Source organism: Oncorhynchus keta, chromosome 19 (genome assembly GCF_023373465.1).
Source record: "Oncorhynchus keta strain PuntledgeMale-10-30-2019 chromosome 19, Oket_V2, whole genome shotgun sequence".
NCBI lineage: Eukaryota > Metazoa > Chordata > Actinopteri > Salmoniformes > Salmonidae > Oncorhynchus > Oncorhynchus keta.
Genome location: NC_068439.1, coordinates 65,842,202 through 65,859,072, shown reverse-complemented (window position 1 = coordinate 65,859,072; position 16,871 = coordinate 65,842,202). Strand labels below are relative to the sequence as shown.

Genomic DNA, 16,871 nt, shown 5'->3' with positions numbered 1-16,871 from the left:
ATCCTTATGTAATACATGTATCACTTGCCACTTTAACTATGCCACTTTGTTTACATACTCATCTCATATGTATATACTGTACTCGATACCATCTACTGTATCTTGCCTATGCTGCTCTGTACCATCACTCATTCATATATCCTTATGTACATATTCTTTATCCCCTTACACTGTGTATAAGACAGTAGTTTTGGAATTGTTAGTTAGATTACTTGTTGGTTATTACTGTATTGTCGGAACTAGAAGCACAAGCATTTCGCTACACTCGCATTAACATCTACTAACCATGTGTATGTGACATAAAATTTGATTTGATTTTTAATATCATCAACCATGTGTAGTTAGTTATCTAGCGTGTCCTGCGTTGCATATAATCGATGCGGTGCGTATTCACGAAAAAGGAATGTCGTTGCTCCAACATGTACCTAACCATAAACATCAGTGCCTTTCTTAATAAAATCAATACATAGAAGTATATATTTTTAAACCTGCATATTTAGCTAAAATAAATCCAGGTTAGCAGGCAATATTAACCAGGTGAAATTGTGTCATTTCTCTTGCGTTCATTGCACGCAGAGTCAGGGTATATGCAACAGTTTGGGCAGCCTGGCTCATTGCGAACTAATTTGACTGAATTTGACATAATTATGACATAACATTGAAGGTTGTGCAATGTAACAAGAATATTTAGACTTAGGGATGCCACCCGTTAGATAAAATACCGAACGGTTCCTTATTTCACTGAAAGAATAAACGTTTTGTTTTCGAAATGATAGTTTCCGGATTCGACCATATTAATGACCAAAGGCTCGTATTTCTGTGTGTTATTATGTTATAATTAAGTCTATGATTTGATAGAGCAGTCTGACTGAGCGATGGTAGGCAGCAGCAGGCTCGTAAGCATTCATTCAAACAGCACTTTCGTGTGTTTTGCCAGCAGCTCTTCGCAAGCACAGCTCTGTTTATGACTTCAAGCCTATCAGCCTAATGGCTGGTGTAACCGATGTGAAATGGCTAGCTAGTTAGCTGGGTGTGCGCTAATAGCGTTTCAAACGTCACTCGCACTGAGACTTGGAGTAGGTATTCCCCTTGCTCTGCAAGGACCGTGGCTTTTGTGGAGCGATGGGTAACGCTGCTTCGAGGGTGGCTGTTGTCGATGTGTTACTGGTTCGAGCCCAGGTAGGTGCGAGGAGAGGGACGGAAGCTATACTGTTACACTGGCAATACTATAGTGCCTATAAGAACATCCAATAGTCAAAGCTATATGAAATAGAAATGGTATAGAGAGAAATAGTCCTATAAATACTATATTAACTACAACCTAAAACCTCTTACCTTGGAATATTGAAGTCTCATGTTAAAAGGAACCACCAACTTTCATATGTTCTCATGTTCTGAGCAAGGAACTCAAACGTTAGCTTTTTTATATGGCACATATTGCACTTTTACTTCTCCAACACTTTGTTTTTGCATTATTTAAACTAAATTGTTAAAAAGTGTTACTAAAGTGTTTCATTATTTGAGGCTAAACAGATTTTTATTGATGTATTATATTAAGTTAAAATAAGTGTTCATTCAGTATTGTTGTAATTGTCATTATTACAAATAAATAAATACATATTTTAGGGTTAGGGAGGCCTCCCGAGTGGGGCAGTGGTACCTGTGCCACTAGAGACCTTGGGTTTGAGTCCAGGCTCTGCCACAGCCAGCCAGATGTCCTTGTCCCATTGCGGGTTAGGGTTAGGCGTAGTGCACACTGACACGGTTGCCAGGTGTACGGTGTTTCCTCTGACACATGGTGCAGCTGGGTTAAGTGGGCATTGTGTCAAGAAGCAGTGTGGCTTGGTTGGGTTTTGTTTCGGAGGATGACTAACTACCAATTGGATACCACAAAATTGAGAAGAAAAGGGCTTTGTGTGTGTATGTCCTCTGTAGCCTCTGCATGGGGTTTGATATTGTTATTTAAACATTTGCAGAACAAACCATGTTTGTGTAACAAAAATGATATATACTGAACAAAAATATGTTCAATATGCAATATGTAAAGTGTTGGTCCAATGTTTCATGAGCTGAAATAAAAGATCCCAGAAATGTTCCATGGGCACAAAATCTTACTTATCTCAAATTGTCTGCACAAATTTGTTTACATCCCCGTTAGTGAGCATCTCTCTTTTGCCAAGGTAACCCATCCACCTGACAGGTGTGGTATATTAAGAAGCTGATTAAACAGCATGATCATTACACAGGTAAACCTTGTGCTGGGGACAATAAAAGGCACTCTAAAATGTGCTGTTTTGTCACACAACACAATGCCACTGTTGTCTTAAGTTTTGAGGAAGCTTGCAATTGGCAGGAATGTCCACCAGAGCTTTTGCCAGAGAATGTAATGTTCATTTATCTACCATAAGCTGCCTCCAACATCGTTTCAGAGAATTTGTCAGTATGTCCAGCCGGCCTCACAACCGCAGACCACGTGTTTCTTCACCTACGGGATCATCTGCGACCAGCCACCCCGGAGTATTTCTGGGTGTAAAAAAGCCCTATACTGGGGGGAAACTAATTCTGATTGGCTGGGCCTGGCTCCCCAGTGGGTGGGTCTTTCTCCCAAGTGGGTGGGCCTCTGCCTTTCCAGGCCCACCCATAGCTTTGCCCCTGCCCAGTCATGTGAAATCCTTAGATTAGGGCCTAATGAATTTATTTAAATAAGCTGATTTCCTTATATTCCTTAACTGTAACTCAGTAAAATCGTTGAAATTGTTTCATGTTGCTTTTATATTTGTGTAATTTCAAGTTGCTTTTATATTTGTGTTCATTATATATCCTGGAAGGGCTTGCTCTAAGGTTTTCTGTAGTCTAATAAAAAGTGGGGTTGTGGACAGTCGAATTTTGGCATAATGACGTAGCCTAGTTTAGCCTACACTTAGTATTTATACTGCTTGCCTTGTATATCGTCACTGCTTGTTTAGTCAATGAAATCATTCGATTTCAAATATCCATCATAGAAAACAATGTATCAACACATGGAAAAGTCAGCGGTGGCTTGAAGGCTTCTGTTAGAGGTCAGATTACAAACCGGACAACTGGTAGCCATATCTGATTAAAAAGAGAATATGCTAGGCAACTGCACCTCTCGTTACTATTCAAGCGGCAATGTTACATACAGTACGCTATGTTCAATAACAGACTATCCGCTCACCTCAACGATGAAGACTCGATCTCTTCGGCATTATTGACAACTGAGGCGGGAGGTGAAACTTCACTATTGCTAAAATACCCGGTCAAGATTACTCCCTTGGCGTCCTGCTGACGATTCATGTTGCGCGACTCATGCTGCATTATTGTTGCAGTTCGCAGGTGACTTAGAATGTACACAGCTCTAGGGGTAGTAACGCTGTGTGTAACAGGGGAGCTGTTTCAATGATCTCACTCACTGCCTCCCCGATAACATGGATAATCAACAGCTGCCTGAAAGCACCGCCCATAATGCCGCTGAGTCGTGTAATCTGGGCTGAGCCACTCCTATAAACCTATAAAAGATCACTTTTTTTCTTGTCCCAGCCTTCTATGGTATCTACTTACTTTATATGGCCCACCAGCAATTGGCCCCAGCACTACTAATATCCTACCTGGGGCATTCATTTGTCAAGTAACAGGGCAATGACCTGAAAACAGCACAATCATGTTTTACTGCTCTAATATTCCAAGTTACTGTATGTAATAGCTCATCCTTGGCCTACATTGATATTAATTCTGATTCAGGATGCATTATAATGCTATATAATTCCACCTGTACTTAGTGAATTGGAATTCACCGTTCTGATCCTGATATTGATCTGATGTCCTCTGTGACTATTGCATAGTGTTCATGGCTTTTAAGCCTGCATTATCTTGGTCTTATAGCTGTGTAGTAAGGCTGTAATAACTGCAGTACAACAGTTATTTAATTTGCGTATTTTGTGTGATTTATGTCAATGTCCATATCTACAATTAGAATATTGATTTAGGAACTATGTAGGGGCTCTTGTGCGTAGGTTTATCATCTGACACGCATTGGCCATTACAATAAAGGCCTCCCATAATACAGTAAATTAGTAGGCTACCTCTATACTGCCATCTGGTGCTCGGTTACAACATGTTCTATGTCTGTTGGGTGCAGCAGAGGAAATCCCTTTGTTTTCGATTCACTGGTAATGATGCTCAAAAACAATCTGGGTTCATTGCTGCGATAACGTCTGTCAGTGGGAGTGTATAGAACAAAATGGGGGCAGTATTAATCACAATTAAATACTTAATAGCCACTAAACTAAGCAAACTAACTTAAAATAATATCACTGTAGGTTAAATGAAATGTTACTGTTGGTATTGAATTTTACATGGTAATGGCTGTGTATACCTCTGGTACCAGTCATCATACATGGACTGTTTGGTTAGGACTGGTTAGGCAGTTGACCTTTCGGATTACGAAATATGCCATGTATTTTGTGCTTATCATGGCTTCATAGTCATAGTCAGATTAGAAAATGGATCTGATGGTAAGTCTACTGCTAAATCTACTGCTGGTAAAGAGGTCTGTCCATTATAACGCATTGCTCTGTTTTCTTGACATCTAAGTCAAGCAGACAGGTCCTACAGGCCCTAGTTTTGTCGCATCTGGAATACTGCACAGTTATGTGGTCAGGTGCAGCAAATTGCAGTTGTTCCAGGACAGAGCAGCACGTATTTCACTTTGATGGACACAGAGGACGAATGTCAATAACATGCATTTCAATCTCTCCTAGCACATGTAGTGCTATGTACTGTGTATTATGTATATTATGTATTTTATTTGTTATGTTTTGATTCCTGTTTGGACATCGGGAAGAGTATCCGCTGCCTCAGCAGCAGCTAACTGGGGATCCTAATAAGTACTACTAATACTACTATTACTCTGATCAAGTGTTTGAAATACAAGTAGGCATATAACAAAACCTTGTGTCAATTCACTAAACAGAAACATTTATATTCTTAGCATGTTACTTAACACTTTAACCCTTATATACATTTGATATTAGATTAATAACGCCCTCTGTCAATCCATCTGGAAAGGTGTGGACACTATGATCTGAGCAAAGCTCTTACCAAGGTCAAATCTACACCTGCAGGTACAAGAATGGAGTGAAACTAGTTGATGTGGCAGGTAACCTAGGGGTTAAGAGCATTGAGCAGATAAACAAAAGGATGCTGGTTCAAGTCTAGGTGACAAATCTGCCTGTGTCCTTCATTTAACCCTAATTGCTCATGTAAGTCACTCTGGATAAGAGTGACTGCTAAATTACCAATATATTATGGGTAGATATACTTCCTGTTGTAGCTTTTTAATTGTTTTAGTTGAGTCTTTGATTTACTTCACTGTCTGGGGTGTGTCTGTGTAAATATGGGGTCACTGGGATTACAACTGTGACTAGGGTCAGTATTGCAGACTGTAATGATCAACAGACTGACCTGTTCAAGAGGTGGATGTGCGCTTCAGTACTGAAATGACATTCAAAATAGTAAGGAGGAGCGACTGACTGAATGCTCGCTACTGCCTCAGTAATTCTAAGCATTCTTAATCCCAAGGGATTTAACAGACAACAGATGCTCAGGCTTAATAACAATCACCACTGTGCTATCCCTAAGGTTCCTTAGTGTTTTAATTAGGTAATGTGTTATAAGACACTAATACCACTTTGTTTTAACCCTAATTGCTCCTGTAAGTTGCTCTGGATAAGAGTGTCTGCTAAATTACAAAAATGTCAATGTAATAACACTTTGTTACAGTAATAGCACAGTAATAACGCTTTGTTACAGTAATAACACTTTGATATAAGTAATACCACATTGTTAGAGAAATAATACAGTAATAACAGTTTGTTACAGTAATAACACTTTGTTACAGTAATAACACAGTAATAACACTTTGTTACAGTAATAACACAGTAATATCACTTTGTTACAGTAATAACACAGTAATATCACTTTGTTACAGTAATAACACTTTCTTGCAGTAATAACACAGTAATAACACAGTGTTACAGTAATAACACAGTAATATCACTTTGTTACAGTAATAACACTTATTATTTCCAATGGCATGGATATGAATATGAACAAGATACACAAAAACAAGAACATTGTTGGCAAGAAGTGTTTAATATATATATATATTTTACCTTTATTTAACTAGGCAAGTTAAGAACACATTTTTATTTTCAATGACGGCCTAGGAACAGTGGGTTAACTGTCTGTTCAGGGGCAGAACGACAGATTTGTCAGCTCAGGGATTTGAACTTGCAACCTTTCAGTTACTAGTCCAATGCTCTAACCACTAGGCTACTATTCTCAACTATTCCTTCCAAACAATATAATGTGTGGATTTACAGAGTACCAAAGTTGTGTAGTACAAAAAAAATGAATATAAAAAAATATTTGACCCTACATCATTTTGTAGAAGAAAAGCGAAATCTTTTTCTTAGAAATGTTGGAGATCATCCGGATACACAAAATTATTCCTGAAGAGCTTATATGCTACAAGTTGGCCTCCGAAAATCATCATCACCAATCCAGAACCTGTGACACAAGTGGATTTAAAGGATAGACCTATTTGAATGCATCAAGTATTGAATCAATAAATGTACGTCGACTAATTAACAAATCATGTTTTTATTGGCTCCAAATGGCCTGAAATCAAGTATGATTCCTTACCAAGGGCAATCCAATAATGTTCTGTTGACGGGAAATCAGACATAACTGGATGAAAGAAACAGACATGATATTAATTGAATATGACACATATTCAACCACATCAAATAAACTAATACATCAAATCAAGCTTTCTGTCAGCTTGTGAAACTGTATGATCATGATGTTCTTCTGACAAGCCTGTTTATACTAAAGTGGCCTACAACCTTGCATAACATAACCTACTGTAGATTGAAATCCTAGCAATTGAAATCCTAGTTATTTTTAATCTAATTCATTAGCAGATACTGAAACTTGGTACTAAAACATCTACTAAAAAGTGTATCTCAGGTGGGAAGTAGATTCATGTGGAGTCATTGATGTGTTTGCTATTATCAAACCTGGCTTTACAGTAGAGCACAGGCAGCACCAGACATAACCAGACAGACAGACGCCATCACACTATAGGACTGGTTGCTATTCAGTAGCGACATTAATTGATGTTAACCAATAAAAGGAGGGACTCTTGAAGCATGGTACTTGACACAGATTTAAACACAAAGTAGACCGCTGCATATACACAACGCAGTGATTAGACCATATGTACATACTTGTAAAACCGGCTCTCTTGCTGCTTACCTGCTACCGTCAGACCGATGTGGATTAGTGTGACTGTGATGGCGTAGTCCCACACCCACTCCTCGACAATCCACGCAAATATCAGGCCTCCCAAAAGATAGGTCAGCTCCATGGAGATCACTGTCACTATGCAGGAAATACAAAACTACACACCTCAGCCAACATGCTTACCAACATGAACACACAGAATTCAAGGTAGTCTATCTAAAAAAGGGATGTTGCTAACTACTGAATAACAAGAATAGAGCAGAGTCTTCGATCAACTCACCTAGGTATTTTGGACTTTGCCATGATGGCTGTGTTGTGTAGTCAAAGGGCGCTAAAAGGCTGTCAACCTCATGTACCCTGCAGAGATGATGAATAATGAGAAACTTGGGTCAAAAATTGTATATTTGCTGTTAACTGTAGTTACAGTAAATGTGTGAGGTAGCACTGGAGACATATTGTGATGCTTTTTGGCAGAAACCAGAATGAGGGTTCCATGCAGACACTGTGCATTTTTTGTGTGGATAGTTTCTGTGTTCATGAGACAGGAAGTACACGTCAATCATGTACACAACATATGACAATGAAACTATATGAAAGACAGGATATACTTCATTTTAATATTGTGCAAAATATCTATTATTTTAGACTCACCTGAGAATACCAATGCAGAGACTGACCACTATGTAGTAAACAGCATAGAAGGATATTATGCACATCAGCAAGTTCTGGAGAACAATCTGTAATACATAACATCACATCAGACTCCGTCACAGAAGACCCTCAAAATGTCAGACGCTCATTCTTAACAAAACCTCAAATATGATCCATAATAATATGGATTCATTTGATCATTGCTGTTGCCACAAATCTACAAAAAAGAAAGGCCATTTAGAAAGTTTCGGACTGAAATACTTGCATAAACTGAACTCAGATACGTTCAGTCATTTCATTGAAAGGTATTAGAATTCTATACCAAATGCTCTAACTTGAATAGTGAGCTGTGTTGCCAAAACTACAGCAGCACATGAACTATGTACACAGTGCCACACTAAGTAGACACTGGTAAACATGTACACCTCCTGTAGTTCTCTACTACTACATTTTCTGTGGTATCCAAAACTGAAGTACAAGGTCTTTACCCATGTTTCACTGACGTTGGTCTTGATCTTGGCTGATGTTGGGCCATAGCGCTTCAGAGTAGACCCACAATACCCACAACACCTGCAACAGTAGTCCAACAACATGAATGGCCGCCTTTTCTTTTATCAGTTGAGACGCTAGAAGGCCGCCTACAGCAGAGCAAACACACCAGGGGATGAGGGCTGGTCTTAATGGTTAATGAGATTACACACACGCAAAAAGCTTCCTGTCTCAATCCAGGCTGGATAAAGCACGCCCCAAGGCCCAGACCACTTCTACAGCATCACCAACACCCAGTGGCTAGAAATACACCTGAGTGGGGTGACAACCAACCTCTCTTCACATCACTGTGATGTCACTGCATACATATTCACTGGACGGTATTATTTTTTAAGCTATTAATGTGTGATGTTGGCCTGTTGGGGTGTATATACTGTAACAGCTGCTGGAGCACCAGGAGGCAAGCCAGACATGACTCTGAGTAAATTAAATGTAAATAGGTCACACACTTCTTTAGAACAGTGGAATTCTCTGCTTCTCTGGCCAGTAGATCAACAGCATACTGCACAGCAAATTGGCCAGTGTTACCTAGTGTAGATTTTTCAGTGTAACTTTTCTATGGTTGATTCAGGAGTGAAGTTGACTCTGTAAGTGTTAATTTAACACTCATTGGTGTTGGCATTAATAACCAGAGTTGAGCTCTATTGCAGGTTGGTTTTTAGAACAGTTTGATTCAATATCTATGCTTTTCATGTATATTGATTGATTTATTAGTCTTATGCTACTCAAATATAAACACAATTTTTCTAAATCTGTTACTTGGACTTAGTCCACCGGTTACTGAAATGGTTGTTCCAGTTTAGATGCTTTAGGTAGTCTCATATTTTAGTCTTCCCAATCCAGGCAGTCATTCTGAATACAGGTTCCAGTCGAATACAAATTCCAAATGTTGGATATTCCCAGTCCAGCTGTATTCCAATAGGAATTACAGATCACTTTGCAAGCCAGCATGAGTTTCAGGTCACTGTATTAGGTTACAACTAGGCCCTCAAAATAAGGCGTTATGAAATATGTATGGTATTGTATTAAATAATGACAGTTTAATGATAACATATCCACTTAGGATCTCACTTGGTGAGGTCCATAGGACTGAAAATGAATGAATGCAACAACGATGTCACTGTCACTAACAAATACAGTCATGGGTTGTAAAACTCTACAATTCACTCAATAGGAAAGGCACACTTGGAAATAAGAATTTACACTTTACAATGTGTTACTTTAACACTGAAAAGTGTGGACTGTATAGACACTGGAACAATGTTAAATGTAACACTCTACAGTGTGTGTGTGTGTGTGTGTGTGTGTGTGTGTGTGTGTGTGTGTGTGTGTGTGTGTGTGTGTGTGTGTGTGTGTGTGTGTGTGTGTGTGTGTGTGTGTGTGTGTCCTACTACATATGATCTCTGTAAAACTGAACATATTCTTGAATGTTTAGAGTTGAGACATTGAACAGGCTCCTGTGACAGTTGTTAAAACCATGACAGAACTTTGAGGGAAAGCAAACAAGTCCTAAGCACTTAAATCATTATCCCAGTCATAAACCCAGTCTTCAATATGTCTTTTGATAATCACCCTCAGCACAGCATCATCAGCACAGCATCATTTGAGCTTCCTTTCTTTTTAGCAAATTAGTGACACTGTAACTCACTAATCACTAATGTTCTATACAGTGAGTGGATTGTGCGGTGACGCCAATCATGCATTAGAGAAGAGACAGATCACAAACACAAAGCATGTCTTCAGTTAAATACTCAGTCATATGCAAGAAAGGGCTCCCAATGAAATCTTTGCCCGCATGCCATTCCAATATGCACATTCCATGAATTGAAATTGAGCTCCATAAGTAACAAATTAAATGTACACTATGGTGATATGCAACAGCAGTAACACCCAATCCAGTATGCATTAGCCAGACATGCTCTCACAGAGCAGTCCATAATAATCTGATGAGAAAGCATGAAAGATTTTATAGAAAAAGTAGTCATACTCATGATCATACATTTGTTTGTATAACTGAATGCATTGGTAATGATAAGCATGATTGACTACAAATCTGCACAGATAGTTACTGTACATTTGTCTCTAGACAGCCATTACTGATGAAAGTCATACATAATGTATTCTACTCTAACGTTATGTATTCTATTATGTACTGCTACTTTTACTGAATCAACTCTAGATAAACTAACTAGAAGTCCAATAAAGGTATTTGAATTAAAAAGTAGGCCATGGATACAGCCTATTAGTGTTTTTCATGTTGATGTCATTACATCAAGTTGAGCCAATTTGTTCATAGTAATGGAACTATAGCATGACATAAAGAAACGTTGTACATCAATATTTGCATGGTTTCTTGCACAGGACTCACAAGCACAGATTAATTTTAGTATATCAAATGCAACGAAAACGAGCTTGCTGCGTACTATAAACCTAAGCACAAAATTGAAAATGTGTTGATGGCGCACTACGTACTATACAACACAATGTCGGTAGTGAAACGTTTTCTGACGTTCTTTGTGCTATTTCGCAAGTCACCCCGTTTCACTGTCGACAAGCACACTGGGTTGTATTTTTAGTAACATGGTATTCGTGCTCTTGTATTCCCATTATCGCATATTTCATTCTCCAAATATCCACAACGCATCAATAATCATTTGCTGGTGCTTTTATTTCGATGGCAACGTTATGCGACAAATAATGGTTAAATCTATAAATATTTTGTTACTCAACCAGCTAAAACTTTCGATATTGCCATCATGTGTTCTTCAGTCGAGCTGGGGCACTCACTGCAAGCACTCGCTCAGAGCCACGCTCATGCGCATTGACGGCTGCCTGGGCAATTTGTCAGTACTCGTGGGAGAATTTGGGTAAGAAACAGACAAATTAAAACAAATGTACTTTACGATAAAACAGTTAATGCAGAAAATTATGTCTTATTGTAATTAGTGATCTATTGTGTAGTCTAATACTTTCGTGAGAGGTTCATTGCGACGGAATTTGACCAAAACTTAGCAATAAAGTACAAAACGACTGGACGTGTCATCAATAATATCAGCCAGGAAGAGGTTCAATGTAAAGCGTTAATCTATTGCGTTCTAAAATTGTAACAAAAGTTGCGTTGAAAATTACTGCAATCGATAGAAAATATGTTGCGCTACATTTCTTGTCTCTTGGAGACGTATATAATAATGGTATATTGTACTCTTTCAAGAATAATGCGCTTCAGTGTAATTCCCGGTTATGGATGTGGAAAGGAGGAACTGTGCGCTTGACAAGCGATTTGGACTAAAATATTTATATCACCATTTCCTTCCAAAAAGCTGTCAAGGCAGTTAAATATTATTTTTGTTGTAGTGCAACGAGTCTGCAGGCCTGCCGGTGAGAATTATATAGAGTATATTCCAGCTCCGCCATTTTGGGAAACTGCCTTTAAAACACATTAAATAGTATCAGAGCAAAGAAAAGTGTTTAGATCTGATGCAATGCATGTTGGGCGTCTTGCTAAGGGACATCGCTACATACCTGTAACACTCCTAGTTGGAATACAAAGGAAATGCGAACTGGTTGCGCCCAACCGAATAATTTAACCCCACTCGTAATAAAAACTATTTGACTCAAAGAGCTCGAAATAAATATGAATAACGTTCACAACCGGTAGTGAGCATCTGATGATAAAATCTAACACACATGGAGAATAATATGTGCACAGTCAACATGCGGAATTTTCCTTTGTAATAATATTTTTGGATCATTCAAAAAAGTATTCCCGCAACGATGCAATTTTGACGCTTAGCAGATAGGAGTAATCCTTCAAATAGTTTGGGTTGTAAATTAAATTATATGCTTGCGTCAATTTGAAGTTACTTTCATATTGCAATTTCAGAAATGACTGTCAACGATTTGCTGTTGATATAGGCTACTGTAACTGCCTGAATGCCTATAGGCGCATACATAAAACATAAATTATAGCCAATACCCTACCCCAATGTCAGGAATTGTATTTGAAAGACAGCAATGTTGATGCATCATATTGCATAAACTATCAATAATTCATATTTTCTATAAAATACATTAGACATTTTCGTCTCGATTTTTTGTTCAGTGATTTCATTGTTGAATAGGGTCTGAAAGTTTCAAACGCAGTCGTCTTAGTGTTGTCAGCAATGACCTCTAGTGGTTGATGCACGTCATCGAGTTCCAATCACATGGCTTCCGCTGTTTCGACAATAGTGAAATATTGTTGCAAAGCAGCTCTGTGAAATATTATTGAAACATTGTTGCCAATCGGCTCTGTTGAACGTCACTTTGTTTTGCTTCATTTCATTTGAGTTGCACTTTATTTAGCTAATGTTATAAAAAGACTTATAAAGTCAGTTTATGTAGATTTAGTAGTCCTATGACATTTATTATGCAGTGCATTATTAATTGTCTGGCTTGGCTTCATCTATCATTGTCTATTTCAGATATCACCATTTTTAATATGGATGAGTCTACAAACATCACAAATGCAGTAACCCCTGATTTTGATGTGTATGGTGCCATGGACTGGAGTGAGGGTGTTGGGACCTTACCTGGGAGTGAGCTAAAGGTACAGATCACCACAATAGCCAAAAAGGTTGAATATTGTCATATACATATATATATATATATAGTACCAGTCAAATGTTTGGACACACCTACTCATTCAAGGGTTTTGCTTTATTTGGACTATTTTCTACATTGAAAGTGTTGCACACTCTTGGCATTCTCTCAACCAGCTTCACCTGGAATGCTTTTCCAACTGTCTTGAAGGAGTTCCCACATATGCGGAGCACTTGTTGGAAGCGTAACCTCCATTCTGTGGTTCAACTTATCCCAAACCATCTCAATTGGGTTGAGGTCAGGTGCTTGTGGAGGCCAGGTCAACTGATGCAGCACTCCATCACTCTCCTTCTTTGTCAAATAACCCTTACACAGCCTGGATGTGTGTTGGGTCATTGTCCTGATAAAAAAAAATGATAGTCCCACTAAGCTCAAACCAGATGGGATTGTGTATCGCTGCAGAATGCTGTAGTAGCCATGCTGGTTAAGTGTGCCTTGAATTTGAAATAAATCACCAGCAAAGCACCATCACACCTCCTCCATGCTTCACGGTGGGAACCACACATGCAGAGATCATCTGTTCATCTACTCTGCGTCTCACAAAGACATGGCGGTTGGAACTAAAAATCTCACATTTGGACTCCACCAGTCTAATGTCCATTGCTTGAGTTTCTTGGTCCAAGCAAGTCTTTTCTTCATATTGGTGTCCTATAGTGATGGTTTCTTTGCAGCAATTCGACCATGAAGGCCTGATTCACGCAGTCTCCTCTGAACAGTTGATGTTGAGATGTGTCTGTTTCATTTATTTGGGCTGCATTTCTGAGGCTGGTAACTCTAATGAACTTATCATCTGCAGCAGAGGTAACTCTGTGTCTTCCTTTCCTGTGGTGGTCCTCATTAGAGACTGTGTCATCATAGCGGTTGATGGTTTTTGCGACTGCACTTGAAGAAACTTTCAAAGTTCTTGAAATATCTGATTGACTGACCTTCATGTCTTAAAATAATGATGGACTGTCATTTCACTGTGCCTATTTGAGTTTTTCTTGTCATAATATGGGCTTGGTCTTTTACCAAACAGGGCTATCTTCTTATTCCAATCCTACCTTGTCACAACACAACTTATTGGCTCAAACGCATTAAGAAGGAAATAAATTCCACAAATGAACTTTTAACAAGGCACACCTGTTACTTGAAATATATTCCAGGTGATTACCTCATGAAGCTGGTTGAGAGAATGTCAAGAGTGTGCAAAGATGTCATCAAGGCATAGAGTGGCTATTCTGAATAATTTGTTTAACACTTTATTTATTACTACATGATTCATATGGGTTATTTCATAGTTTTGAGGTCTTCACTATTATTCTACAATGTAAGAAATAGTAAAAACATAAATGAGTAGGCGTGTCCAAACTTTTGACGGGTACTGTAAATATTTGTATTATACCTAGCAGAAAAATGAAACATTATAATGAAATGAAATGAGCCGTTTTTGTAATGACAAATGCAATGTTATATATAATTGTGTACATCATAAATTGTAAAAATCATAATTCGTTTTAGTTTTTCCTGACCATGTTGCATGGCCCTAATCACAGTATTCATCTAAATATAATTGCTCCTCACGTGTGTGTGTGTGTTATGTTTATCAGTTTAAGGTGAATGAGTTTGGAGTCTTGGAGGTCCTAACAGAGGAGGGAGATGATGAGAGGGTGAAGAAGTCTCATGCTACCACTACATGGGCAGTGCCCACTGTTCAGGAGGGTAAGATGGCATGGTTCAATGTACACAACTTTGATATGCTCCCAACAGGGATATATTTGTGAGATGTAACCTACACTTGTACAATGTTTGTATCCCCATTGGGATCTTACATAATATGTACCTGTCTCTCTAGCACCTGACCTGGTGGGATATGCATATATTTACTCTTTCTTCCTCTTTCAAGTAGGCATGTTTAACTGACGGTTTTTACTACCTTACCACATTCCACATACACAATCTTCAAGAAACGACTTCACATCAGTAGTGGTGGCTTTGTTTTTATGACTATTCACAACACCAGATAATTACATCAGGTAACTGTGCTGTCTGAAAAATGCTTTCATCTTTTAGTTTAGGATACCTCTGATATATGCATTTTCCAGAATATTACATTGTCATAATTGTGTCTAACCTTATAGGTATGAGAATTAGTTAAATTGAGCTCAAAGCTAAGAAAGTGATGAATAATGATCATTAAAAGTGGTCAGCTGTCAGCTATCTATTGGAGCATTTCTGATTAGCTGAGATCTCAAATGCCTTTAATGTACAGTATGTGTTAGTTTAGCTCGTGGCTATATTGTTGTTTAAAAATATCAAATAGGGTATCAAATCAAATTGTATTTGTCACATGCACCGAATACAACATGTATATACCGTGAAATGCTTACTTACAAGCCCTTAACCAACAATGCAGTTCAAGAAATATAGTTAATCAAATATTTACTAAATAAACTAAAGTAAAAAATAAATCAAATCAATCAAAAGTAACACAAAACATTTCCATAACAATATTGAGGCTAAATACAGGGGGTACCGGTACCGAGTCAGTGTGCGGGGGTACAGATTAGTCAAGGTAATTTGTAAAGTGACAATTCATAGAAATAACCAGCAAGTCGCAGCAGTGTAAAAATAAAGGGGGAGGGGGGTCAATGTAAATAGTCCGGGTGGCCATTTGATTAGTTGTAAGCATTCTTATTGGCTTCGGGGTAAAAGCTCTTAAGGAGTCTTTTGGTCCCAGACTTGGCGCTCAGCTACCGCTTGCGGTGCATATGACTTGGGTGACTGGAGTATTTGACCATTACCTTGTTCTTATTGACCCTGAGCTTAGAAATGTTTCATTAGCCACACAGGAGATGGGTGAGGATGACTTTGTGACTCTCTCTCTTTCCCTTTCTCCCTCTTTCTCTCTCTCTCTCTCTCTCTCCCTCTCTCACTCCCTCCCCAGCCCTCTCAGACAGTGCGTGTGTGGCGGTGAAAGAGGAGAGGCAGGAGGGTCAGTGGGCCCAGAGAGGCCTGGTGTGTGTGCGCTGCCAGAGGAAGGGCTCCCCCGTGGATTTCCTGTCTGACTGCCTTCACTGCAGCGAGCGCTGTCTGCAGCAGGACCAGCAGGAGTGAGTGGTCTGGGGAGGACTAGAGATTTATTAGGGTCCAGTGGGTCTGGTCTGGTCCTAACTGCAGTGTCTGCATGATCCTGTGGGAAAATATCATGCTACTTTCTGGTAGTTGAACTGCTGTTTATTGAGCTCTTGAGGTTATTCCTTTTGTAATAACATTCCCTTATGTACAATACACTGAAATAATAGCGGTGACAGACTCACATAGTCAATGTTGATATCATACATTGATGCCAAATTATCATGTTCAAATTATTTTGAAACACCAATATAGATTAAAAAAAGGTTTTACTGATATCATATTTTCTCTTTCTCAATTTGCTCATATGAAGAACTATAAACATCCTTCATATGCTTAAAAAAAATCAATGAGTCTCCCTCCTAAAATGTTTTTGGGGCCAGCCATCCTATGCAGAGTGGAAGCCAGGAATAATCGATCAGTTAGTTAATGTAAAGACTGGTGGTGATGCTAATGCATGCTCTGAGCTGGAGAGAGAGAGAGCCAGTGCTGCATTGCCGTGGGCACCATGTATCCATTGTCTTATAGGAGGAGAAGCTGCCAACAGAACGTTACATCTTAAAGTGGTATTCCCTCTGTGGATTTACGAC

The 16,871-nt window shown here is 38.8% G+C and overlaps 3 protein-coding genes across 5 annotated transcripts in view; 1 reads left to right on the top strand and 2 right to left on the bottom strand.

The window, feature by feature from the left end:
* LOC118398715 (rho GTPase-activating protein 18-like) overlaps nt 1-3,452 on the bottom strand; it is a 53,192-nt gene extending 49,740 nt beyond the window's left edge. Inside the window, exon 1 of the mRNA XM_035794352.2 lies at nt 3,197-3,452. Coding sequence (XP_035650245.1) covers nt 3,197-3,336 — 140 coding nt within the window. The 5' untranslated portion in view covers nt 3,337-3,452. The remainder of the gene's footprint in view (nt 1-3,196) is intronic.
* A 2,448-nt stretch (nt 3,453-5,900) lies between these two features.
* On the bottom strand, nt 5,901-12,204 carry tmem244 (transmembrane protein 244). Its single transcript, XM_035794351.2, has 7 exons — nt 12,049-12,204; nt 8,466-8,615; nt 7,978-8,063; nt 7,607-7,683; nt 7,339-7,464; nt 6,724-6,768; nt 5,901-6,588 (listed from the first exon to the last, which is right to left on the bottom strand). Exons 2-7 carry the CDS (start codon nt 8,568-8,570, stop codon nt 6,491-6,493), a joined length of 537 nt encoding a protein of 178 aa, XP_035650244.1. The 5' UTR covers nt 8,571-8,615; nt 12,049-12,204; the 3' UTR covers nt 5,901-6,490.
* LOC118398713 (lethal(3)malignant brain tumor-like protein 3) overlaps nt 11,096-16,871 on the top strand; it is a 49,061-nt gene continuing 43,285 nt past the window's right edge. For 2 of the 3 annotated variants that reach the window (XM_035794348.2, XM_035794347.2), the window contains exons 1-4: nt 11,096-11,393; nt 12,990-13,114; nt 14,757-14,868; nt 16,094-16,259. In XM_035794348.2, the coding sequence (XP_035650241.2) occupies nt 13,007-13,114; nt 14,757-14,868; nt 16,094-16,259 (386 nt within the window). In that variant the 5' untranslated portion in view covers nt 11,096-11,393; nt 12,990-13,006. The remainder of the gene's footprint in view (nt 11,394-12,989; nt 13,115-14,756; nt 14,869-16,093; nt 16,260-16,871) is intronic. The other variant, XM_035794349.2, reaches the window with a different exon arrangement.